The following is a 27,426-nucleotide window of genomic DNA, read 5'->3' on the forward strand; positions in this document are numbered from 1 at the left end:
GGAAGACAAAATGGCTCGACGCTGACATCTGGCGGCGAAACAAAGTACCTGCAGAAACAAGAAAAGAAAAAGTAAATGTTTCTTTTCAATTTCTTAACAAGTCTAAGAAACACACAACAAATATGTCGGAAAGTAAAATTTACAAGTAAACAAAATTGGAGAAAGCTATAAACCTGCTAGTAAAATACCTGCTGTAAACAAAAAACAAAATTCCCACTCCAAAGGTTTACCATCCACAGCATACAGTTTCTTTCTTTCTTTCTTTCTTTCTTTCTTTCTTTCTTTCTTTCTTTCTTTCTTTCTTTCTTTCTTTCTTTCATGGATGGAGGTGGAATATTGCAATAATAATCCAAAAATAATATATGGAGAGTAAAAGGGTTGAGTCATATTCCACTCCTTACCTAAAGGCGGCGATGGCACATGGTTTAGTAGAAGCACTCGGAAATGAAACAGTTATTTGCTTAGCATGGTTCACTCATAGAACAAGTCATTTTAAGCTTACCAAAGTTTGTTTGGACTTTAGAGCTAATATAGTATGTTGTATTTTAAATAATTCAATATTTGTCTTAAGTCTGCCGCGGTGAAACATCCAGCTGAAGTTCAGGAGCTAAAGAAAGAAAGAGAGCAACATGGCTGTGGACATGAGATTACCGACTGTTAAAAACTCTATGTCTCTTTCACATTCTGCTGCTGACCGAAAAGACCTGGTTGTCCCCGGAGATGTTATCACTTCAGACACTGGGTTCATGAGGTACGTAACGAGTAAAACAGTAAAGGAATTTGTTGGACTTGAATTGCCACACCAATTTTTTTTTTTTGCTAAATAATCAGCTATAGAAAAATGTGCCAATTTTAACATTTCTTTAAACTGTTATTTGATAAGCGATCCACCAACTATCTGGTAGAAACTGGAATCGGAAAAAAATATCTACTGTCTCCTCTAAGATAAAAAAAAACAAACAAGTTTTTGGATCCTTTTTGTCATCTCCCAAAATGATAATGAAAAAGCTCATTTTCCTTAACATCCTTGGAAAAGCCTGGTGTCCCCATTTCAGATAAACATTACAGAATCTTAATATGAGTGCTTTTCCTGGTGTATTTTGCATTTTGTTGGACTTCGCTGGAGATCTCATGAAATTTACATTGTTTTATGAGGAGGATAATCCAAAAAAAGTAACATTGTTATTTGATTAACAACAATTAATACATTTAATGTCTAACATTTTGTTTGGATTCTTTAAACTTCAGCCCCAAATACTGAATAAATCCTAGATGTTTTTGTGAGGATGGAACAACAAGTAGCAAAATCACAAACTTAGAGTTTGGAGCAAATCTATTTCTGCTGTAGATTCACAGATGGTAATATACACAGACGTAGAAATGATATTACTAAATCCAATTACATATTTTCAGACAAAGTCCGCTTTGTTTGTGGCTTTTTGACTCCATATTTACAGTTCTCATTTTCCTCCAGGGGTCACGGTACATATGTTGACGAAGACAAGCTGACAGCATCAGTGGCTGGAGAGGTGCAGAGGGTGGACAAACTAATATGTGTCAGACCTCTTAAGACGAGGTGAGTCACTGAACTTTGAACACCTGGTGCTTCTAATAACTAAGATAATTCGTATGTGCTGCTATTACTTAGTTTTATATCTTGTGTTTTCCGGAAAATTCTGCAAATGGATTTGAATTATATTGATTTTTTTTTAATATTGCAGATTTAATGGTGAAGTTGGAGATGTTGTAGTGGGTAGAGTTACAGAGGTGAGAATCTATTTTTACTTCTTGCGCTGTAAAAAGAAAATGGAACTCCAAATGTAAATAAATAAATAAATTAGTTAACTTGTTAACATGTAATCGAACTAAGTTTGTCAGACTTAATTTATTTATGTTTGTTTAACATGACAACTTAATAAACTCAATATGTCTACTTGGATAAACTTAATTTGATTACTTCTAATAAATCAACTCAATTTTCTTAAATTGGATCACCTGTTTTCTTTTTTTTTTGGAGTAGAAATAACATTTGTGTAATTGTTCTTCTTTCTCAAAAACTGTTGGTCCTCCATTTGTGGTAAAATGTAGGTTCAGCAGAAGCGTTGGAAGGTGGAGACCAACTCCAGACTAGATTCTGTCCTCTTGTTGTCATCTGTCAACCTGCCGGGAGGAGAACTGGTGAGATTATCGAAATGACTTTGATTTTGTTTAGTCATTTTTGTGTTACAGTATTTTCTGAAGTGTTTGATTTCACCTTTTAGAGGAGAAGATCAGCAGAAGATGAGCTCACCATGAGAGAATACCTTCAAGAGGGCGATCTCATCAGTGTAGGGCATCATTAGCCTTTTATTGCCTCTGACTTATATCTTACCGTATTTACCGTTTCCAAGAATAATGAGCATTTTTACATTTTCCTGTAATTTTTTTTTTTTAGGCAGAAGTGCAGTCTGTTTTCTCAGATGGAGCCCTGTCACTTCACACTCGTAGTTTAAAGTATGGAAAAGTAAGTTTTAGTATGCTACAATTATTTCATGGAGGTTTTCTTCTTTCTATGTTGTATTGTGATAATATGCTAAGTGATGACCAGTTTACCACTTAAATGCAATTCTAAGAGGTTATTTTTACATTTCTTATCTTTATCATTAAAAGTTGATTTTTTTGTGTGTTAAAATTAATTAAAGATCACTTTGTATTGCTTTCAAATTTTTAGTTGGCATTTTACCTCAGGATCTGTTTGTCCTCTTTCTCTCAGTTGGGTCAAGGAGTGCTGGTGCAGCTTTCCCCATCTCTGATCAAGAGGCAGAAAACGCATTTCCACAACCTACCCTGTGGTGCATCCATCATCTTGGGGAATAATGGATTTGTATGGCTGTATCCCACGCCGGGACAACAAGAAGAGGAAGCTGGCGGCTTCTACACCAGTCTGGAGGTACTGGTGTAAAAGAACCCACAAACACCAATCTGGAGAAAAGCACTGAGAGACCCCAGCTCTAATTATTTTCAAATATAACCACAAGTGAACTGTGCTTAACTGAGGTTGTTTTTGTGTGTGTGTCCTGTCTCTGTCCTCTCAGCCTGTGAGCCTTTCAGATCGAGAGGTGATTTCACGGCTTAGAAACTGCCTACTGGCTTTGGCGGCTCATAAAATGCTTTTGTATGACACAAGTGTTCTCTATTGCTACGAGTCATCTCTGCAGCACCAGGTAGGAATCACAAGGTGTTCTGCAGAAGTCCAAAATGTAATCTATAAAGAAGAAACAAAGTTGTATTAAACAAATTGAATGTGAGGCAATTGTGCTGAAATGTCTGCACAATTGAATTGAAACATTTTTTTTCTAACATCTTGTCAGAAGATGGGTCTATTATGCATGGTACAGTTACAACTATAATTTATTTGTTAAAGTATTTAAATGACAGTTTTTTTCCTTACTTTTTTTTTCAAATACAAGCCTAAACATCTTGAAGTGCCATTGCACATGAGGTTTTTTTTGGGGCGGGGAGGGTTGTTTATGATTTTCCCTTCATAGCAGAATTATTGAAATATTTGAGCTGTTTGCTTTTATATAAAGATTAGTGTAAATTGCTTATTCTCAATAAAAGCTTCTTTTATCTATTCGCTGCAGGTCAAGGACGTCTTAAAACCAGAAGTGATGGAGGAGATTGTAATGTTGACACAACAGAAGCTGTTGGAACACGAGAGTTAAGAAGGCACAAAGTATCTAACCAAAATTAAAATAAACTCTGTCTAATAGAACCACTTACATGGCTTAGATGGCTTTTATTGTTTTGTATTTGATAAAACTCATAGCTAGTGTTGCGAAAAACTGATAAAAACAAATTGGTAAGTTATTAGAAGACATCAGTTGACATCTTTTGATACACAAAGCAATTTTATTGTTTGATTAAATTCTGTAATTTCTATTTTCTCTGGATTCTGTGTGGTCTGTTGTGTGGAACCTCAAAGATGAAAAAATGTACAGACGTCTTTATGGGCAAACATCTCACATCAGCTAAAGGACATATTGTACATCCTTTTTTAAAGACTTCACTGCTAAAGTATTGCTGAACTTCTTTCCCCCTTTTTTATATACTTACCTGTCTTTTTTATGTTCAGTTTAGCCCAGAATTATTCATACACATCTGCCAGATTTAGATTTTGAATTTTCATTCAACCAAGATCTTTGTTTCTGATAGAAAATGAGACGGGCATCTCTCAGAAGATAACAATCTTCAAAGAGAATCAGCTTTAACAATATTTATCTGCTTCTATTTATGGTTCATCAGAATGTTAAATTATTAGTGCAATAATCAATTAAAAAAGAAGGAAACCATGTATAAAATGCAACATTTGACTTAATAGGAGCAGTGGTGTTGACTGTAATATCACTAAAATTATATTAAGGTATCAGACATTACCTGCTGTTAATGTCACTCCAACAGGTAGGGTTTTTTATTATCATGTTACCTTGCAAGTTGCTCTGAATCACTTGACTAAAATTAAGTTATCTTGTAGTAAACCTTCCAGCAACTGAAGGAAGATAGTTTGTGATTTCAAAACTTCAATTAAATACTATAACTCATTAAAGTATCCCAGAGAGTAATTGCACATGGTAATGCTGAGGATGGAAAGGGTCTCTGGTAGTGGTCAGTCTAGCGCCAATCTCAAAGAAACCTCTGACTGTTTGACAGTCTCATGACACTATGAGCTGCTTGAATATGCAGCTCAATATTCGAGTAGCAGAGATATTTCACTGTAAAGCCCTGGACAATCCCATCAGTTTTTGGCAAGCACCACTAATCCACCTCACTTGCTTTTGCTGTTTCTCTTCAAATCTATATTTGGCCGTATGGTTAGAAAGTCAGGCAAAGGGATGTTGGAATTGAGGATATAATTTTTGCCCATTATTATTGATGAAACAAATTGTTTGAACTTCCTCCTTTTCTTCAGTCCTGCTCTGAAGCAGGACTTTCAACTCTGAGATTTGGGCCATAGTTCAGGTATTTTTTTGAGACGCTCATCAGTGGCTTCTGTATCAGAGTTATAACTGAAATCAGTTGTTGAGCTCTAACTGCATCTAACCAGTATCAAAGTTCAAATTATTTCGAGGTGGAGTTCTAATTGTAACAAAATATGTTCATGTCTATGTCCTATTGACTGTAACTAATTAGTCTTCCTAGGTTTGTATCTGAGCAGTTTGTGAAGCCCCTTCAGCTCCAAAGCACTGTCCCACGCACGAACGTCACGTCACACGTTGCACCACCCACATTTTTCTGTAAACCACCTTGCGTATGGAAGTATGGCGGCCTCGGCGAAACAACTGCTCCTCGGCCAAAGTTTACTGCTCCGGTTTTGACGTGAAAGCGATGAATAAGTACGCAAACAGAGCAGGCGGTATCGACGAGCTCGGTTGCTGTGAGCATTGGACAGGGCTTGCGGAAGGAGTCGCTGTTATTTGGCCGGCGGACTTCACTGAACTTCCCTTCGCCTCCTTGATTGAAGCGTCTCCACTCCGGGTATCAGACGGGGAGAAGCTCCATGAGACGGGAAAAGTGGACACGGAAGTTGGAAACTAAGTCATTGCGCTGACTTTGGAAAGTCCAGTCGTAATGTGGGAATGTATGGTGCTAAGACACATTTGTTGAGATGTTTTAGCGCACTTGTCCGAAATTGTTTTTTGTCGGGAAGCAGCGAGAACCAACTGTTGACTGCTCGACGTGCATTTAGGGTCTGCGCGCTGCATACCACCAGCAGACGTTGGTTAGCTTTCATGGCTCCGGCTAACCAACAGTTTCACTGTTTCTCTGACCACGTAAGTTGTCATACGTATGTATCTTACCTTTGTTAACGTTTTAGAGGCAAAATAAGTTGTTTCCAAGTGGTAGAAAAATATTTTAATTTACCAATGTTGCCAGTTGCTGATGATTAACTGTTTATTGCGAGCGGAAAGCTGAGTTAAAGGTACTCCAAATCTACGTGTTGCGCTTGAATTATCAAGGGTGTAGTGTAGAAAAACGTTTAACCGTTTTATAAAATATGAAAATCAGAATTTAAAGATGTAGATATATTTCAAAAATTATTATGCATACAGCAATATTTTTTCCTTTGAAAAATAACTCAAACTGATTGATTTTCAGACGTGCTATTCATTAAGTGTTCAGTTTATCTACTACATTTAGGATGCAATCTAAAACTTTTGCCATCAATAGCTGTTTGAGTTACTAATTTAAAAAATTGCAGACATGTTCATAAGACTCTACAGGTTTTCAAATAAAGTACCATGTCCTGTTAATAATTTTTAGGTTTATTATGGTCTTTGACTCATAGACAACAGGGGAATACAGTAAAATAGAGATTCACCTAAGAGGCTTTCTCTTCCCAAAATCAATTTCCTCAGCCCTGGAAGGCCCAGGAAAACAATTCAAATTAATTAGATTTTAAGTGATTCAGATGATTTAATTTTTTTAGTCAAAAAAAAAACCATGAGAAGGAATACATGTAGGGAATATGGAGATTTGCTTTGACAAAACTCTTAATTGATTATGTTTTCAAACACCCTAATAGATAGTATGGCAGGTATTATCTGTTTGCTGTCAAGACAATATTTATTTATCAAAGCATGCTAAATGTAGCTGGCATATGGAAAATATATATATATTTTTTTTAAATGACAGTTTTATTTTTGGTGTGTTTGACAATCTTTGTATTGCCACTTTTAGCATTATTGTAATAAGTGCAACAAAATGTTCTGAATAGATTTTTTTCCCCACATAGTTTTGCTGTAGTTAATGCAAATTGGACTGAAGTAGTAGCAGTTTTGAAGCTCAGTAGTTTTGAACCTTTATCTGAATTAATCGCCTATTACACTCACTAAATGCTAAGTGCATGCTATTGGTTAAAGCATTTTATAGGAGTGCACTGATTTATCTGCCGGCCAATTTATCAGCGCCAATTTCCTTAATTTTGGGAGATCGGTGATCGGCCAATTCTTACATGTGAAGCCGATTTTATCCACCGATTTTATCTACCTCAGCAAAGATTTAAAAATCAACCACTGTCCTCTTCTGCTGTCCCGTAAGAAAGGTTTGGCTGATTTAAGGTGTAGAAGACTGGCCAACCAGGTCATGTCTGCACTTTGTAGTCAATAGTCGCCCCAATGTTGCAAAGCCAGCAGCCAAAATTGGAATCAGCAAGTCAGACTTTTTAAAGATATGTAATCAAATATCAGCCAGAAAACTGCAATCGGTGCACCGCTAGCATTTTAAGATTGTAAATATTAGACTTCTTTATTTTTTAAGGAATGGGAAAAAAAAAAAATAATTTTTTCCAGTTTTTACCCAGGTGAGCACCAACCACCGATTGCAATTTTGATAAGTGCATCTAGGATGAGATACATTTTTTGTAATACAAAAATATTTAAGAACCAAGAAAAAATGATATGTCAACATTCTGTTCTTGTTCTGTGAGCCCTATGTTTAATTTTCTTCTGTTGGGAAGTCTTGGTTTTGTGTTTAACCTTCAAACAAAACACCCCTGGTTATAGTGAAGTTTTTATTTTATTATTTTTTTAGAAGATAGTATTTCTTTAAATGCAACTCGCTTTGGAAAAGCTGGAATCTTATGGATAATTTGGAGAAAAGGATGACAAATTCAAAGGGAAAAATATAATTGTTGACCAAGACAGTAACAGACTTAGTAAAGGCTTGGTGTTATGATGTGGGAAGCATTTTGATGACATAGTATAAGTTCACAAATCACAAAAAATCAATACACACTGCAAGTGTTGCCTTTATTCTATGGTAAACATGTCGGGACAAGTCCATCAGAATCGCACTATCTGTGTGTATTGTCCCTTTTTGCAGGCACCACTCCTTAAATTCATTATCACATTATTTTTGAACTGCCATGTTGAGAAAATCTTTCTCAGTTTTTGAAACACCAAATGTGAATAATTTTATCTCCCCTCCTTTAACAATAACAATTTGTACAATTATTGTTTAGCGCACTCTTTAAGTTGGAGACAGTTTTGTATTTGCAATTTTGGCCTTATAGTTTGCAGAGGCATTTTAACAATACCAAAACACACTGGAGTTATAAAAAATTGCAATTTCAAAATGGCAAAAATTTTCCATTATGGCGTTCCCAAAGTAAGGTCCTTTTATGAGATGCCAGGGAAATAATTGCAGTGACATGAGTTGTCCCCAGCTGTATTCATCACAAAGTATTTCCCAGTTGTTGCTGTGCACTGCCAGTAACTGGGTTGAAAGATGATTTCTACACTTTTATCATGCTTGCTGAAAAGACCAATGTGGCTGCTGGAAATATTTTTGGTTGTTAAAAACACAGACAGTTAAGGTGAAGAAGTTAAAGGAGAAATATATTTCACTCTCCGTGAGGTTACTGGGTTTCAAAACTACATCTGGGAAGCTATCAGCTGGTGTACACAGTAAAAAATCTATTTAATATGGTCATACAATTTTGTTCTAAAGTAATCAAAGTTAGCATAGCAACAGTATCTCATACCTAATCTTTAGAAGTTACTGTTTCTGGATCAGTTATTCAGATGGACCAGATTCATGTTATTGATATCTGTATTGAATTGTAAATGCACTTATTTATTTATTTATTTTTTTTCAGATTCCACCTGAAATGGCTTGTTTTGTCTTGTGAAGCGCGGATGCTCCACTAATGTGTGGCACGCGGAGACATACTGGTGTAACTTTGATCTGCTCAGGTGACCTGAATCACCCGTTCTCTCAGAAGGGACGTTCTGAGGTAGGGAACGGGTCTCCTGTGTCCCCCTGATTCTCTCCCTGTCTGGTACCCAACTGTGGAACGGGGAACAACTGATAACAGCTTGGATAGTCCCGGCTGCAGCCTGGCACCCTGCCCTTATGGGGCAGCAGCCGGGGAAATTTGTAGGGGACCAAAGGAGACCCAGTTTGCCAGCTTTCATCAAGGGGGGAAAGAGAGACTCATCACGCCATGTGAGCCAGCCATGGAATGTTTTCGATAGACACGGTAAGATCAGAACTCTTTCATAAAGTATAAAGAAATAAATTATTTTCAAACAAAACAGAATGATTGCTTCATTAGTGTTGTGCATCATATTTGCACAGATCTACAAACACATACTGAAATTATGTTCTGTCCCCTGCTTTCATATTATAGTTTCATCAAGCTGAAGCTGAACAGTGACAAAATAAATACTGTCAATGATGACAGGTAGACCTGTTCATTTGTGATGTTTTTCCCCCAAGTTAAAATTAACCACAGGATGCACACAAGAATATAAATTTCCCCATATTTTTAGTTGAAATTGTTCAAAATTAACACAATAGATTATTGAATCTGTTATTCTTTCACATTACATTTGTAGATTGTTTCAAATGTCATCAACATGTTGCAACAAATTTTGGCAGGGGGATGTAGACCGTAAAACTTGTCAGAGCGGTCTAAGGCTATTATGTCATGACTTGTGGGGCGCATACTTTGTGCAACACTGAAACAAGAGCACTGTAATTGCACAGTCTAAAACTCAGGTATTTTAAATATTTTGGATTATATTTTGATCGTTACATTGAAAGTGCATGTTATAGTTATATACTCTACACTTTGCAACATATTTGATTTAAAAAGCGGGATAGAGTCCAAATAGGACTCTATCCCGCTGTATTCAATACAGCTATTGAATACTTTAGCATTAAATTAATTGATAAATGACTTAATAACATGCGTGTCCAAACCTTCTTTTCTTCAGGAACCCTACTTAAATCTACAATGACAGCCCACCTCCTTCCTATTCACTACCATATTTCTGCTCTTCACTTTCAGTCAATTTATCAATTGAAATTGATAAATCGATATTGAAATATCGATTTATATGAACAGACAGTGTTTTCACGATATATCCGTTTCATAAACTGGACAAATTATCCCCATGGTTGTAAATCTATTTATCCAGAAATTAGTTGTTGGGATTTCTGCAGAAATAAATGAAAGGCTCTTGTATTTTTTTTTAACCATCTAAAAAGGGTATAGAGAAAAAATAATGGAAAACACTGCCTGCTTACAATAGTGTTCTCATTAACCATTAAAAACTTGTTTTTTTTCCAAGAACATCTTAATGATGAAAAAACAGGACTTAATTTTCCCACTGAGGTTGTTGGAAGTCTGTATGAAGAGTTCAAGGTCTACCTTACTGTTTACTTTGTCGTATGCATTAATACATAATGTAATTTGAATTTTTTTCTTTTAACTTACCTTTCTAATTCAGTTTAATTGTAAAACTTCATGATGATGCAGTGATAAACAATTACATATATCTGTTTGTAATGCTGTTTGAAGAAACAGAAATGTAGCAATTTGCAAAGTTAAGTTTATGTCCTACTAAACTAAACTAGTAAAGTGCCAAAAATGGTGCCAAAAAACATTTTAGGCCATCTTAGATTTTCATCTCATAATTTTCTGTTGCACCTAATTTGAAGCATGATGTGCAACAACATTAACTTCTCTATTTGAGACATGCTGGCCCTGAACAGCGTGCAGTTATGTGGAGTAATCTGAGGAGTAATTTATAGAGCATCACAAACAGGTTTTCCAATGTTAACAGGGGATTTGGGAAGGGGTTAACCACCATCAATCACTGCATAGACAAAATGTATGCATATTTTTTCAATTGAGAGAGTCTGAAGGACAAATAGGCATTTCATCATGTATGATTCAGGTCTGGCAGCAACATATTACCAACAAGTACAGTTCTGGAGTGGATTTGCTATGCTTAAAAAAACCCATTTATGCTAATTGTCAGTGATGACAGCTTGTTCTTGTATCCACAGAGATATAAAATTTGAATATGCCAACAAAATGAATAGTCAGACATTCAGAAACGATGCTGCCTTATTTGAGATTGATTTCGTGTAGTCAGATGAGGGAAAAAGTGTTTTGGAATCTGGAAAAGAAATCTGAAAAATCTTTTATCCTGTTGAAATACTTAAACTTTTAAGCCACTTATACCCTTCAGTCAGCAAATTACATTTCATTATTTTAAATTCCAGTAACTCTCCTCTTCTGGGAAAATACACCCTTTAGCTATTGTGGTAGGTAGGTTCTGAAATGATTCAAATCCAGCTGCAAAACTACTCCACAGAATCCAGTCTCATTATTTATTAAAACAAAGATGAACTACGCTCAGAAAACAATAGAATTTAAAGTGGCTGTGCTTTATTTTTACACGTTTGGCTTGAGATAATATGAACTGTCTTACACACATTTTACACACCCTATTCTAGTGGAAAGTACTAGGCTCTGTAATAAGTACAAATTTACAAGTTTAATATTTCTAAATATCTACTTTGTACGCAAAGATGGCAATGTTTGGAATGATAAACTGCTTGTTAAAATAAATTTACAGCTTGTGTTGGTAGAAACATCCTCTGTAAAAAAGCATTAGTCATTCAAAGCTATCTTTATATATTCATAAAAAGCATCGGACGGTGATTGCCTTTGTAAGAAAACTCTACCCACTGACTCAAAAGTCTTGTTTAACGCAGAGGGGGACATGTCAAGGAAGGTCAGAAAAGCAGAGTGAAATCTTTTGTTGGTTAAAAAGGTCGGATTTTGCAAAGGGTCAGCAACAGGGCATATTTGTTTTCCCTTTCTGCCCCCTTTCCCTTGTGATGAGCAGGTTAGGCCATAAGAGGGGATGTGAGTCACAGTGCAGGAGCAGGGCAGCAACAACAGCTTTATGTTTTTTTCTCTCTCCCTCTTGGTGAGCTTAAGCTCGTTAAAAGTGGGATAACCAGCTGCCTTGCTCCTTCCCAGCAGGCAGGTTCAGACCTCTGCATGCAACTGCCTGGGAGAGAGACACAGGCAGTAAAGAGGCAAGCAAAGACCTGTCTGTTCTTTGGCTTCATTGTGTACTGTACAGCGGATTGGTGACATTTCACTGGCTAGTTAGTACTGATTGTAATGTTTGAAAATGGTTGTGATGCGCCTAGAATATTTTTAGCTGACTTTAATGTTTTGTTTAAAAAAAACAGTATGTAAAAACATACAAACTGAAGTACCATGGAATAAGTTAAAAGCAGAGATATCTTACCATTTTTTTTCCAGACATGCCAGATTCATTTGATTACTTTTTTATTATAAATGCTTACTAGGTAGTTAGAAATCATTTTTTCTAGTTGGTGTCTATAGTTAAAATGCATTGCAAAAGTATCCGTGCCACTTTGAACTTAAACTTTAGATTGCTATCACAATTTCAATGCAAGTTGAAGTAGGTATCCTCTCTATTCTAACTAATTATTTTATACACTTATACTTCAAAAGGGTTGATGTACTTTGAAACTGTTTCATACAACAGTTTTTATTGTGATGTAGATCAGTAGCCACTAACAGGAGGAATCTTAAGTTCTTTTTACTCCCTTTTAGCATTCCTGTCCTTTTTGGCAGGTGTGCCTTACGTTCTGGTAATGGCTGCTGATTGTGTCATAGAGGCTCTATTTATTAAGCATCCCCATAACCGAGCATTATGTCACAGTTTGGTTCATTTAAGTAGATAAATTCAAGCTATGTTTCTTTTGTGGCACTAGAACATTTTAGTGATCCGTTATTTATAACTAAAATATGTATGTTGTATTTATTAACTTTTATTTTGCCATCAAGAGTAATTAAATGCATATTTGTTGTTTACCTCCAGCTCCCCAGACATATATAAACAACCAAATCGAGAAATTCTTTCATACTGTTAGCTTCTGCTATGATTTTATATTGAAGTAACATATTTCTGAGGAAAAAGGTGCCAGGCTAGCTGGCCAGACTAGTTGGGTGACAGGAAATGCATAGGCCATTGACATGCCTTTGCTTGCTCGGTAAGGGCACACCAGGGCTTCTTTTCTTCCCCGTGAACTTCAGCCGAGACCTTTCTAATTGCATGTCTGACTTCTGGGCTAGCAAACTTCTTAGATGATTAGAAGCAAGATGGAAAGAAAACACACCAAGGTAACTGTAGAAGTACATGACATTCATCTGATGCAGATGAGCATAGTGCATGAATGAAGCAATCATGTTGGTGTTTCTGAAGGAGACTAAGCGTTCTGTCATGGAAGAGCTGTTATCTGCTGAGAAACTGGTTCAGCGTCCCTTAGATGTTGTTTCCAGGAAGCATAACATTCATGTCTTAAACATTCACCTACCTCTGCATTAGCTACACCTGTTCAATTGTTGATACAAATGAATAATCAGGCAGTCATCTGGACTCTACTGATTTTGAACTGGTGATCTATTAGGACTTCCACACCCAAACCTTGCTTGGATTTACAGAGACTGGTCTGAAAAGATGAAACTATCATGGGGATTGACAAGTGTCTGGACAAACTTACCTTATTAAGATCAGAGGAGACTAAGGCAGAGTGGTTTGAGATAATAGACAGGCAACATTAGCTTGTTACAATGAAGGTGTGTAGAATATTATCTCTGAATGCACAATATGTAAACCATGTAGTAGATGGGCTGCAGAAGAAGAATATGAGCTAACAACGTGAACCAACTACACCAGTCTAAGGCTACAGTTCAAAGAGGGTCACCAAAATAGGTTAATAGGAGATTGAGAAAATTTGACCTGAGTGAGTCTCAATTTTAACTTGGGCACTTGCATGGCAGACCTAGAATTTGGCAGGGACCCATCCTGCTTCATGTGATTCAGGAGTTCAGATTGTGGTGGTGTAACGGTCTAATAGAAATTTTCTTGGCACACTTTAGGCCACTTAGATACCTGTTGAACATATTTTATTCAGCACAGCTGAGAGCTGTTGCTGACATGGCATGATCTGATCTCGAAGTGTACTAAGGTACTACGTTTTCAATTCTAAAACCGTAAAAACTTTCCTTTTTTTTAAAAATTCCTTTTAGTATGAAGTAATAACATGCTTTATTGTTTCCAAACCATGCTACCAAGCAGTTCACTATCTCTCTATACTTAACGTCTTGATCATCTCTGATAAACCAGCCAACTGCAGAGTCATCTGAGTATTTCCACAAATAACAGGAGTCTGTTTTGTACTGGAAGTCTGAGGTGCACCGAGTGAAAAGGAGTGGTGATAATGATACTGTGGTATTTTCACTAAAAGTTGTCATAGTGTTACTCTCATATCAACAAATGCCTGTTGTGGACTGTGTCTGTTCCTTTATAACTGTCATTTGATTGGTACTTACAAGCAGGATAATGCAGGACATCAGAAAGCTCAAATCATCTAAAACTAATATCTTAATGATGACATTGAATTTACTTCTATTCACATTACAATTCAGGTAAATAAAGCATTAAATGGGGTATTTAATGTCCAACCGACCAATCTGCAGGAATTTTTAATACCCTTTTGAATTTAAGCTGTAAAGAATTAAAACAGTTTTGAAGGCAAAATGGATTATGTCCCAGTACCAGCACACTATACCTGATAAAACCATGATGGTATATACAGATGCGTGTATTTGTTGACGAGGACAAAAAACATTTGACGATTCCTTTATTGTTAATCTTTGGAAGAGGAAATCTCTGTAATTGTTGGTTACATAAAAAGAAATCTGGGTGCCAGGTGTGTATTTGTGTCAGTAGATGCTGTCTGTGTGTTGGGCTAACCATATTATTTTTAGTCAGTAAATGTATATTTTTGTTTTTACTGAAAGTAGAGGAATCCTTGGAATATTAGAGAGCAAAATCTCTTCGTATGATTCTTCCTTGTTGTGCATGTGTGTGTGTTTGTACGGCACACATTGACACACAACCACAGAGCAGCTCTTAGTAATATTCATTGATACCAGCTGTTAGGCCTCTGGTGGCTTGTCCCTTGACCTGGTTGGCTATGTCTCCAAATTTGAGTGCAACATTAGACAAAACTTTAATGAAATACTCAGGTGATGTCCCTGTCACATAGCTAATTTATTTGCTAATTAAAACACATATGAAAATCCTGTAATAATCAAAGTTTTTGTTTTATCTGTGCTAATATTTATTTAGCACAGATTTAAGGTTCACCAACTTGACTGATAATGATGGTGCTAGAATATGTGGCATTGTTAGGACTGATTGTTCAGTGATGTGTGAGCGTTGCTGCAGAGGCCTTTTCTGTCTGGAACACACGATTGTCTCTGGCCAGATGACACATCACTTCCCATCAGTGTTTTTTCCTCTCATCAAGTCTTGGCCATGTGGAAAACAAATTTCCCTTTATTGTCACACTAATTAATGACCAGCCTCAACAGTTTAGTGAAGAAAAGCAAGGGAGTTAGTTGCTTCACCATATCACATCCTGCAATCTGTATTTACTAATCTCTTGTGCTGGTCGATAAAAGTTGCTGATTAATGAAACCAAACAGTATTTAAGAAGAGCTCTGAGAATTTATCTGAAATGAATAAACATAAGGGGTATTATTATGATAGTGAGACTTGTTTTAAAAAAAAATATTTATGGGAAGTGACCATTCTGAGATCTTTATGTATTAATGGTTTGTTTTGGATTTTAACAAATAAATAAATTTGAACCCCTTGTAGTCGCAATCAAGACAAGAATATGTTTACATGTAATGTTTGTCTGTCATTAAAGGTTATCCAGGCTGTTTCCAAGTCCTTTTTGAAATCATAAACAGACATATAAAACTGTAGCTGTGTGATGATGTTGCCACAGCACAGTTTGTTTTGGAGTTTTTATTGTCCTGCTCTAGTGTGACACCCAGTGGTTTTCTGGAGTTGCTCTGCTCTCCTTTGGTAAGATTTACTAATCCCTGCAATCTATTTTAGTTTTTTGTACATTTTCCAAGCTTTATTTTGAAAAGGTTCGCTTTTCCTGCCTGGAAAAGAAACTTTTCCAGGCAGGAAAGCAAACTTTTCCAAGCAGGCCCATTTTTCAACTTTAACTATGCCACCAAAGTCGCATGCCTCTGATAAATTATAGCTTTGTTGTTTTTTTTATTTCAACACTAGCATTCATTCAGCATGAAAAACGTTTCTCGGCTTGTTGTTTGCATTCTGCCAAAGTCTTAATATTGTCACCTGTATTCTTTCCATTGTAGCATGCAAAATTCCTCAGCAGGGAAAATAAGGCCAATTGTGTAACCCTGAGCTCTGCTCAGTATGACCACATTCTTCTTGGGTTCCTGCCAAAACATTTCTCTTGAGCCTATCCGCTATGCTTCCAAGAGAATCACATGTTTGTATCTGGTCTCTTGCATCAAAGGTGGGTTGAGTAATATTGCCTATTATGCTCAGAGACAAGGAGTGAGAGTTAAACATTAGGGCAAGCTGCAGCAGTAAGGAGAAATATGCAATCCTCTGTGCATTCCCCTCTCAAATAACTGGTGCGGTTTCCCTCATTCCCTCGTTCTTTTCTCTCTGTTTTAATTATTGGATCTCTTTTGTAATTGTTCCATGTTTTTGAAAAGTGCAAAACCATCTTATTGGTGTTTTTCTTTTTTCTTCAGATAGTTGCAAAGATTAATCACCTTAAGCCTATTTACAGAAGAAACCCTGACCTATCTGATTTAGCATTTATGACCTAATTAAGATTTAAATTTAACTGGTAAAGACCTTGTCTTGTATGGTCCCTTAAAATACACCTGCCATGTTTTTTGTATGTGTGTGTTTTGTATGTATGTTTGCATGGTTTTTTACATATATGTTTTAATGTACAACACTTTGACTACTCTAGAGGTTTTTTAAGTATGATATTGAAATGCATGGATGTTCCATAACTTTCTTCAATAGAACAGAAACAATACAGAAGAAATTATCTTTGGACCTAAAGAGGAATGATCTAGAGTCAGTACATAGCTTCAGATGTACATCTAGAAACTAGTGATCAGGCCCAAAATCTGGAGGTAGTGATGGACATAGACCTGAACCTCCAAAGACACATAAAGCCATTACAAATTCAGCCTTCTATCACTTAGGAATATTTCCAGGATTAAGGGATTAATGTCCCAGAATTATCCAGAGAAACTGCAACAGTGTTTTCGTAAGTCTACCTAAAAAATAGACAGCTGGAGCAGATCAGACAATGGAGTACATCACCCAGTTCTAAAGTCATTACAGTGGCTTCCCGTAGCTTGGATAATAGACTTTAAAATGCTTTTGTTAATTTATAAATTACTAAATGTCTTAGCACCAAATACATTAAAGTCCTGTTGTTGTATCAACCTTCTAGACCTCTCAAGTCTTCTAGTTCAAGTCTACTCTGGATCCCTAGAATCAAAACCACAGAGAAGAGAACACAGAGAAGCAACATTCAGTTTTTATGCTCCTCTAATCTGGAACAAATTTCCAGAGAACTGCAAAGCAGCCGATACACTGAATTCCTTTAAATCAAGACTAAAATACCTTTTGGAGCTAGTGTCGATGTTATTGACTAAGAAAATTAGGAACACATTTAGTCAATTTTTGTAATTATGTTAACTAAAAAAAACAAAGTACAAATAAAGATAACTATAAGTAAAATTATTGATGTTTTTGTCAATGAATAAGAATAAATTAATGCTTGGAGGAAAATATATCTGTCTATTTGTTCATTGTCCATACATAGGGGCATTTACTCCTGCTAAATTCTCACTATGGAGAAAACAGAGTGGTGATGGGAGTATTTTTGGTAAATACTTGCAGAAATGACAACTTAAAGAGACACCAGGAAGCAGGCTGTCGAGTAGGGCTAGCTATGCTTCAGTTCTGTGTCCTAAATTACGTGAGACTTTTACAAGACTGGAATGATTGGATGATTTACTGTAGTGTTAATGTTGTGATCTGTCAGAAGCTCTTCTGTCTGTTGAGCAGCATAAAACTGATCTAAGTGTTGATCCAAACTGTTTTCCCAGCACAACAGACCATGACCTTCTTTGGTAACTAATACTGATTTTCTGTCAGCTTCTTGCACTTCAGCTGACAGTGTTATTGGTAGCAATGATGTAACCTTTTAGTAGCTTCACTGCTTGATGTTACAGTGGTTATCCTCTCCCACCCCCCATCCCACCCCCCCACAAAAATGACCTTAGCTAATGTGTATAAAAAAGTAACTTAAATATTCAAGAATTGTATTATATGATAAAAATTTTCCTCTTATCAGTCACAGAAAACTGACATCAAAATGGACTGACTACAAATAAGTCTCTCTGTGTGTTGAAGACGACAATTTTGTTTTTATATAAAACAAATTTGAGGAATGTCACTTTGGCATTTCATCACAGTTTCAATCCCTGATGGAGTTAAGGATCTTTTTCTTTTAACAAATCTGTAAATTTGATCTGGAATATTTCACAGTAACCATTTTACTTACAGGAAAAATGGTAAAGATTTTTTATAAACATTTATTCTTCAGGTATAGCATGACTGGTGGCAATGATAAACATGCACTTGATTAACCAAAATCGGATTATTTTATTTTTCTTATTAAGGATATTATTCAGGATTTTTTTTTTGTTAAACAGTTAATCTATGTTGTATACAATGTAACGCCCGCACCTACAAGAGACGTTCATTGCTTAATTATAAGAAGAATTTTTCTTAAAGATGTGGAAGGCCCTAAAAAAGTAGTCCTTTGTGATTTATAGTTCACTAAATTTGTAAACTTAATTGACTAAAACTAAACCTAAAACCAAAATGTCCACAGGTGACTGAAATGCAATTAATACTTAAATTACATTTAGTTAGACAGATTTTAAACCAGTGTTTAAAATTAACACTGGTTGAAACTTGTATAGCTGCCATAGATTTTTTTTTTTTTATCCATTCTGAAGCTCAGTTATGGCATCATTGTATTCTGAAAGCAACATAACTTATATTTCTCTCCAATTTGCTTTAACCTGCATATCCACACACAAAATTCACATTTGCATGCTCAGAGAGTTCCTCCAAGTGAAGTTAGGAATGCAGTCTGAGAATCTGTTGCCACCTGGTCCCATACACACACACACACGCCCCCACACACATCCCACCCCCCCCACACACACATGCACGTGAACACTTGTGCAGGAAAAAAAAACTTCCCCTACTGCCTTTCCTTGCTCCATGCCCAAGCAGGCCGCTGCAGCTCCGGACACAGCTGTTGTTTTCTCTACAGACAACCTGTTACCTCAGACGCCAGAAAGACAGGGCTGGGATCAGTTCAGTGTTGCTGTCTTGTGCAGAAAACATTTCTCATCTTACTTACTGACAGACGATTAAGTTGGATATGATTTAAAATTTGGACACTTTTTTTTTGCTAAAAATGTTGAGATATCACTGCTTGTGAAGTTTTCTCCTTTAAATGGTTTCATTTCAGTGCACATTGTTTGGCCTTTGCTTTACTTATTTTTCCTTGCCAGCTCAAATTTGACTTTATTGGTGTTCTGTCCTGTTTCTTGGTTTTGCATTAAACTCCTCTTCATAGCGCTGTAAGAGGATAAGATTGGGGCTGTAAAGCTAGCTGCATCTGGATCCACTTAGACGCTGAGAGAAGCCTGAGCAGTTTCACCACTGCAGTTCAACAGTGTCTCATAGCCAGAGTCTCTCCTCTGTGTATCTATTGCTGTTTTTACTCAGGCGGGTATTTAGATGAACGGGGTATTTCCCCAGGCATCTAGATAACAATTCCAAAGCATTTACAGTTGATAGTAGAAATATGTGCACAATAGACTGTTCTCTCTCCTTTTTTTATTGTGTGTCAGTTTTTATCATAGTGCTGGCTTTTTATGCTGTTAAGTCACAGAAGTACGCCCAGAATGACTACAATGACAACAATGAAAATTCAATTCTGTAAAACAATTCTAGATTTATTTCATTTTATTTTATTATATTTTATTTTTTTCAGTTTTATCAGACTGTTGTTTTTGGAATTAAGCAAAGGGTTTTGCTGTTTTTACTTGTGGTTGAAATTTATGAGTGCCATTTATGAAAGTTTAGCTTGCTCTGTGCCAACCCATTAACTGGGAAGTTGCATCAAAATGGCATCCAAAAGCCTTGGAAGGTTAACTCAAATGTAACTGCCTCTGAACTATTTCATCATAAAATCTGTAAAATAATTACTTTTACTTCTGAGGAGTTTTGGCTACAAACGGTGTCAGCAGTGTGACTATTACCAGAAGCTAATGCAGATTTTAAACCTTGAACTAGAGCAATGATCAGTTCATTCTTGAGTGTCCACTCCTCCCTGTGGACTAAACTAAGTGGCAAATTATGCGGAAATCTAAGTCCCCCAGTTTCATCTGCTGGTCTGCATGCCTCATACACTCTGGCTGCATTCAGCAGAGGGCTCAGAGTAAACAGCCACATGTGCAAACACACATCCACGCATTCAGAATACCTGCTTCCTGAGTGTCTCTTTTTCTCTTTTCTTTCCACCTGACTAATTCTGATTGCTTTAAATGTTAAGTGGAGTTAAGACAAAGAAATTCTTGGTTATGTACATTGAACAAAATGCATTAGAAACAGCTTTTTGTACCCTCCCCCCTTCTTTTTTCAAACTCTGTAATTAGATAGCTTGTTGGTTTAAGTGCATATATGACTCCTCTTCCACATAATAGATGAACAAGATTTATAGCTAGTGTTGGCTGGCCCCATTTTACCACTGTCAGTGTGATTATGGTTATATCCTAGTGTGCCAAGTCTAATATATGATTAGCAGTAAAGGTTGAAGTAAGAAAACGGCAGTATACTGGTTTTTCATCAAGGTTTGGAGAAAAGAATTGTGTATCCAGAAAGAGTGAGAAACAAAGCACCAGCAACCATCTCGTGGGTGGATGTACGTCAGCTAACTGTTAACATATTAGTCCACAGTATAAAACGCGAGCTATTCTGCTATGAGCTCATTTCCAAACAATGTGCTTCGTGCCTCTCCATCTGCAACCTTTTTTCCTCTTGCCTCCATTTTTACAGCCCCTCTTCTCTTGCCCTCATCCTCTCATCTTCCCCAACACTATGTGGCTGCGGTAAGTTAATCTGCCTTCCTCAGAGCTCTAGGAAGCCTGCATTTCTTTATAATTGGTGTTTTGGGGTGGTGCATGAGAAGTAGGCAAATGTTTGTCATACCAACACTGCATTGATGATGTGGGTAGGGAGTGTGGGGGGCATCATAGTGCCAAATGATTTGAGGTTCAGCACACAGGGTTTAAAAGTCAGACTAATGCCATGTTGATGGATTTCTGTGATTGCTGATGTGACAGACATAAACATCCATTATAATCATATCGAGGATATTATTGTGTGTTGTATTAACTGTTAACTCCACAGATTTAATGGCTTCTTAAAAGATTTCTGCGCTCGTGGGGTATTGTATTCAGTGATTTTGTTCTTTCTGTGCAGCTTTTAGATGACTTTAAGAGCAGAAACTCTTTTATCCAAACATCCAGATTCTTCTTGTCATCTTTGACTTGTTTTCTATGTTTGAGTAGGTAGTCATTACACTGATTACACAATTATTATTTGATATTTTGCCTTAAAAACTAATTTTATTGTTATAAAATTATTGTGGAACTTACCTTTTCCATTTTAGATTTGCAGTTAGCCTTATTAATACTTCTAACATTACTCAAACGGGATTCACTGTGTTCCATTGATAGAGCTTTACCTTCAATTTAAAATTTTCAGAATGCTGCTGTCATTTCCATTCCAAATGCCCCATGGCAAAGGTTAAAAGCTTGAAATGTTGTCTTATTGTCTGATGAAAGTCTCGTACTTTCTGGTTCTCTTACAGCTTTAACGAACTAAATGGGTAGAAAAAAATGGTTACATTTTAAATTGTTTCATACATCTCTTTGGTATGACTTATTTGTGCACCTCAAATGCTCAAAACAACTGAGTCTTCTTTTCCTGAGAAACACCTGCACACCGAAGTTTGTTGTTTGTATCATAAGCTGGTATTGAATAGAGCCTTACTGATTTAAAGATGATCAGATTTTTAAAAGTTTTCAACCAGCTGGTCAGTGCTGATCACCAGCCAGGGTCGATTTTACAATATATTCCTCCTTTAAAGATAAAACTCACCAGTTAAATCAAATTTACTGCTTCAGTACATTAGCGTCATTAAGTATGGGACGTTTGCATCTACAAATTTCACAACAATTGCATTCTGTAATATTTTCAGATAATTGCTGAAAATTATCTGAATTGACACAAACATTTTAAAACAGCAAAAGCAATCTAAATCAAACTGCATAGAGTTCTTTTAACCTCTTTAGCTTATTGCTACAACAATACATCATGATTCTTATCATTTTCTTTCAATAACTAATTATATGATAATTGTCCATCCCTTGAGGAATTGAGAGGCAGAGGTCTAGGAGTATGTAAATATTCACATAGCCTACTACTAGACCATTAGTATCCAACATGTGCTCAATGTTGTGCGGTCCATATGTAGGTTTTTGTTCTCTTTACCTATGGTCTCTCCAGTAACATAATTCTACACATGTTGATGCATATAATGCAATGATACTGTTTTCATTTTGATGAATTCAGATGTTCTTTCTTGTTCCCTTTTGACATGAAAGTATGGAAAAAATGATCTAGTTAGGTGACAAATGAAACCCATGAAAAACTGATAAATGTTGCGCTTTCAGCTGAGAGCTTTAGTTCTGCCTTCAATGGCCCAGTCCTGTTTCCAGAAATGATTTCTTAACCTGTAAACATTTCAGAGTGGAGAAACAGGGGAAAAAACCATGATTGAGGACAGAGAATGGTAGAAAGACAGAGAGGGGGAAGGGGCTGAAAAGTTGGAGGAGGAGCATCTTTTAATCATTTTGACTTCAAAAGGAGGAGAAAGAAGACTAAAGAAGAATTGTGCAGTTTAAGCTATTTAGGTGTTTGGTGAATTAGTCGTCTGGAGCTTTTACTTTAAAGCTGACATGATGTTTGGATGCTGGTGAGGTGTTGGGAATCTTTTAACTGCGTGTGTGTATGTGTGTGGTAGCGGTTTCTCCCTCCTACTTTTGGAGGTGGGAGGGCTTAGCTGATGTCATTGAGTGCAGCAGGCAGAGCTTGAAAGAGGCCCTTTGTTGGCTGCTGTAGCACGAGTGGTCCCTGTGCTTCGGATACACGCTCACACAGGGGACAGGAGAGGGGAATGGCAACGTCTACCCTACGCTAATGCCAACTCTGCCGTTACTTCTACACACCTACCAACTCTCTGGACTCAACCTGCTCCTCTGGATTTCTGTTTTGTCTCTTAAAAGTAGATGTAGCTAAAAGTCCTAAAGTTAACAAGGGAGGGACAAAAAAAAGAGAAAAAAGATGGAGACGCTCAGAAGAAAAAGTTGGTAGGCTTTGCCAGACAGCTGCTCTTTCGGGTTTTCAAAAGGAAAGGAAAGACGAGAAGGATATACAGCAGCTGGAAGGAACCGACAAAAGGAAATCTCTTCGCATTTTAGCTTGATCTTTTCTTTTTTGGGACAAATGTAGATAGAAACTTTTGAGTGACATCTGATTTGATCAAGCAACTATAATTTCGCCAGGAAAGTGGAGAAAAAAGCAGATGAAAATGTTGGAGATATGCCTGAAATTGGTGGGGTGTAAATCTAAGAAGGGCCTCTCGTCATCCTCCAGCTGCTACTTAGAAGGTAAGAACACTTCATGGCCACTATGGCATTGTCTTTTCGCTTGGGCCTATCGTTAACAATTTACTTTGTAAAAAAGCAGCTGTTTAAGTAAAGAAACATGTCAAAACATTGGAGGAAAATTAGGAATAGTGAGTAAAGAAAAAAAGAGGAGGTTTTGAGACGTTAAGTCTTACCGTGATTTCTGAACTTTGGAAACTAAAGAACGGGGAGGGTAAGTAGAGAGAAAGCACAGGGGAGGAGGAGGGAGGCCAGACACTCTGGCTGGCTAGAGAGGAAAAAAATGTGGAAAAAAAGACAGCAAAAAGAATACAAGGAAATCTGACTCCTGGCCATGTCCCACTTAACTCTTGTTTAGGAGGGGAGGGGGAATCTAATCTCAGTGTGCACTTTTCACTTCTTTGCTGTTCTTTATTACTTCATTAGGGTTTCAGTGTGCCTATAAAAATTTAGAAAGACATCGTGATATAATGGTTTTAATTTTGTGCATAGTTGAAGTCCATGCGATTTTCATAATGACAGGGACTGAGTCTTAAATAAGAGAGTAGGAACAAAAAGTTCTCAATGTTTCAATTTGGAGCAGAAACAATTAGCAAACACCTGGAAGAACTGCACATTTGCTGAACTTATCAAACTACTTCTTATTCCAACACTCCTAAGAATGGATGTAAACGGCATAAAGGAGAAGCACTGTTGTGATGATGTGCTGTAGGCGGAGTTTAGGAAAGAGCAGAACATTCCTGAAGAGACAAAGGCCAAATTTCAAGGTGTCAAACGGGAAGTCAAATTTCTTTTGACTAGCACCACCTACTTTACACCAGGGCCCACTCATCCAAATTAGGAGGGATTGAACCACCAGATTTATCGGTGATTGAGGAACCAGAGACTCGGCCAGTATTGATAAACTTTCCTGGAACTGTGAACAAGGAAAATGGCACTGCTTTTCTTCAAGTTGGTATAACGACTTTAAATGATTTGTGTATATGGTAGGAAAGGAAAAAAAAAATTACTTTTTTTTTTTTTAAAATTCTGCAGACATTTTTCTGGAGTTTCTGAGGGCAGAAGTTGCGCTAGACTTTTTCTGTGTATGTCATTCGACAGACGGCGTTAAGAAAATCCAGGCAATCTGTTTTTACTTGTCACTTTTTAAATGGCGTATTGAATGAACACTTTTAAACAGGATCCCCCTTGTGCTCTCCCTAGTGTAAAATCACATTTTTAAGGGTTTTGATGTTGATTTGCAGGCTTACTCTGCGCTCTGTTGCTGCACCATAACCTGGAATTACAAGCGCCACTTAAGACAGATTTTAAATCCGGGAACATTTCTCCATTTGAAGCAATCAGAAGTCGGCATTACACTCTGAACCGTGGGGACGTGGGAGGAAATCCAGCAGGATGCACTCCCTGCACCAGACACACTGAAAAGTATTGTGTCCAAATTTCTCTCACTCAAGTTGCAGTAGGAGCATCAGTGAAGGCAGATGACGTGAGAGAGCAATAGAGGGAAAAATATTAGTTTTGGAAGTTGAGAACTAGAGTATTTTATGACACCTCTCATCCCTTTTACCACTTGATTTTTTTATGCAATCTCTCATTTCGAACGTATGCTTCTTGGAGCACTTCTGGGGTTGACAGTGGAGCGGAGCCATGAAGTGGAAATTAGGGTAATCACTGCTCAAGCAGCGAACAGCGCAGGGGCAGCTCAGCAGAAATGCATGCATTGTAAATAATTCTTCAACTGACTATCAGCTCTTGCAGAATAAGATGCATTTAGTTCATTATCCAGGTCAGAAAATATTATCAGATGAGATTTTTTTTTTTTTGGTTGAATTAGCTACCTCTGCAATGTCTTCTGTGCATAAAATAGAAAATGTCTGCACCAAGTGATCAGGTATGTCTAATCAATCAAAATGATAAATCTTTTGAAACAAAAGTGGACCTTACAAATAGACTTGATCTTGATATTAATTTTGGACCACATCACCCAGTCCTAAATGAAACATCTGAGATTTTATTCCAGCTTTAGTGCCGATAAGTGGTAGTGTCATATTGTGGGGTTGTTAGTGTTGTTGGAGGGACTGGTGCACTTCAACAGGAAGGAAGAACTTGATATGGAATGATTAAGGCAATATTTGAAGAGCCAGCCCAGACTTTGTCAGCCAAGAACCTGAAGCTTGGGCACAAATGTGCCTGTCCAGTGATCTGTGACCCTAAGCATACCAGCAAGTGACTTATGTAGTTGTCTAAGGATAACATAGACAGTGTTTTGGGGTGGTAATCACAAATCCCACATCTCAATGCCATGTTGGCAAAGCTGATTAGGTGTCAGTGAACACGGTGGTCTACAAGCTCCACTTGATCTGTGCCATCTGGAGAAAATTGACCAACTCTATCTAGTGGAAGGATACCCAAAGTGTTTGATCCAAGTCACAGTTTTTAAGATTGTTCTGCCAAATACCAAGGAAATAAATAAAAACTTCTTAATTTGAACAAAGTAAATAAAATCTTTTATTCCACTTGAACTTATTCTACAAAGACTTGTTTGATTATTCTAAGGGAAAAGTCATTTTTTAGTATGCAAGCATATGGTATTTCGGTATATTTTAAATATGAAATAAAATCAAAAGTAAGTTACCAATGTAGGACCCACCAGGTTGACTGTCGATTTTTAAGATTAAAGTTTTAGATCTTTTTCACCCTGTTCTCTTCCCTCACTCTTACTGTGCAGTCATTGCTCTGAAGGTTTTACAAGCCTCACACTCGTTTAATCATTTTGACGGTCATCTCAGAAATGAAGCCAATTCATGCTGTAATTTTCCCTCTTCGCAGCTTCGCAGAGCTTTAGTCTGATCAAGAATTATTCTCATTCATTTTCCTTCTTGGTTCCCCTATGGATTTCATTTGTCACCTGATTTTTCTTTTTCATGTGTGTTTTATTTGGGCTAGAATGCATCAGTGTGCTTTTTTTTCCTCCTTGCATGAAGAGCTGCAATAATTGAGGCCTTTCAAGTGCATGTGTGTGGCTATTGCTGCTCACACTTAATGACCTGGCTAGGCTTTCAGTAGGTTAGTCATCCTTAATTTCAGATCCACATCTTTTTTTACTGGTTACTTTTTTTCACGCAGCACCGATGCTGGTCTCATCTGTTTGTAATTTTATTATACTTTCTTGAATGTACCACTGAGTTAAAATGCCATCTCATATGTTGAAAATTATTATTTTAAGCAAATATTAACCAGCTTTTACCTTTAGAGACATGTTTTAATGTATTGATTAGGACTTTCTGACCTTTATTTGTCTATAACTGGGTATTGTTCCTCCAGCATCCACCAAGACCCAAAAATATGGCGTTTTCAGAGTCTGGATCAAATATACAGTCTTTACCTTGAAGCAAAACGGCATGTTTTGATCTAAAAAGAACCTCATAATGGGTCTAGACTGCTGAGTCTAAATCTTTCCTTTTGTCTTCCAAAACAGGGATTCCTGCAACTTGTCAACAAAGTCATGTGATAAACTGTTTGGCTCTTCACTCTCCCAGAGTTGTGCAACACTTCGGTGTCTGCTTATTGTTTGAGATCTTGAAATCCATGCTATGTCCATTGGTAGTCGATTTATGCAGTTCAAACTTGACCTTAGATCTTGACGTTCAGGTAGCCAGGTCCTTGGATGCTTATAGAGTCATATTTAACTTTAATCTCATTCATGCAACTCCTCTATTATGCCTTTTTATCAAACATTTTGCAGAATCTTCCGTCAACCCTCTGCTTTAAATTGCAGGAGCTTTATCAAGATACACGTTCGTGCCATGTCTTGACTAATGTCGAGTCATGCAATAACGAGTATTAATCAAGAACCTTAG

At 36.9% G+C, this 27,426-nt stretch overlaps 2 protein-coding genes across 5 annotated transcripts in view; both read left to right on the forward strand.

Annotated features, from left to right (window-relative positions):
* The first annotated feature begins 429 nt into the window (after positions 1-429).
* Positions 430-3,921, forward strand: exosc2 (exosome component 2). The gene is made up of 9 exons (XM_028024574.1): positions 430-751; positions 1,475-1,576; positions 1,722-1,767; positions 2,089-2,178; positions 2,262-2,327; positions 2,435-2,503; positions 2,753-2,929; positions 3,075-3,203; positions 3,624-3,921. Exons 1-9 carry the CDS (start codon positions 630-632, stop codon positions 3,702-3,704), a joined length of 882 nt encoding a protein of 293 aa, XP_027880375.1. The 5' UTR covers positions 430-629; the 3' UTR covers positions 3,705-3,921.
* Positions 3,922-5,267: 1,346 nt separating this feature from the next.
* The window catches only part of abl1 (c-abl oncogene 1, non-receptor tyrosine kinase), a 33,508-nt gene continuing 11,349 nt past the window's right edge, over positions 5,268-27,426 (forward strand). For 2 of the 4 annotated variants that reach the window (XM_028025388.1, XM_028025389.1), the window contains exon 1: positions 22,989-23,569. In XM_028025388.1, the coding sequence (XP_027881189.1) occupies positions 23,485-23,569 (85 nt within the window). In that variant the 5' untranslated portion in view covers positions 22,989-23,484. Of the gene's footprint in view, positions 5,811-8,635; positions 9,020-22,988; positions 23,570-27,426 lie in introns of those variants that run through there. The other 2 variants (XM_028025387.1, XM_028025386.1) reach the window with 2 other exon arrangements.

Source organism: Xiphophorus couchianus, chromosome 8, assembly GCF_001444195.1.
Source record: "Xiphophorus couchianus chromosome 8, X_couchianus-1.0, whole genome shotgun sequence".
Classification (NCBI taxonomy): Eukaryota; Metazoa; Chordata; class Actinopteri; order Cyprinodontiformes; family Poeciliidae; genus Xiphophorus; species Xiphophorus couchianus.

Excerpts from the sequence above, each read along its gene's own strand:
- exosc2 (XM_028024574.1), top strand. The coding sequence starts at position 630 with ATGGCTGTGGACATGAGATTACCGACTGTTAAAAACTCTATGTCTCTT. Across the intron at positions 752-1,474 it reads TCAGACACTGGGTTCATGAG|GGGTCACGGTACATATGTTG; the intron begins GTACGTAACGAG and ends ATTTTCCTCCAG. Across the intron at positions 2,930-3,074 it reads GCTTCTACACCAGTCTGGAG|CCTGTGAGCCTTTCAGATCG; the intron begins GTACTGGTGTAA and ends CTGTCCTCTCAG.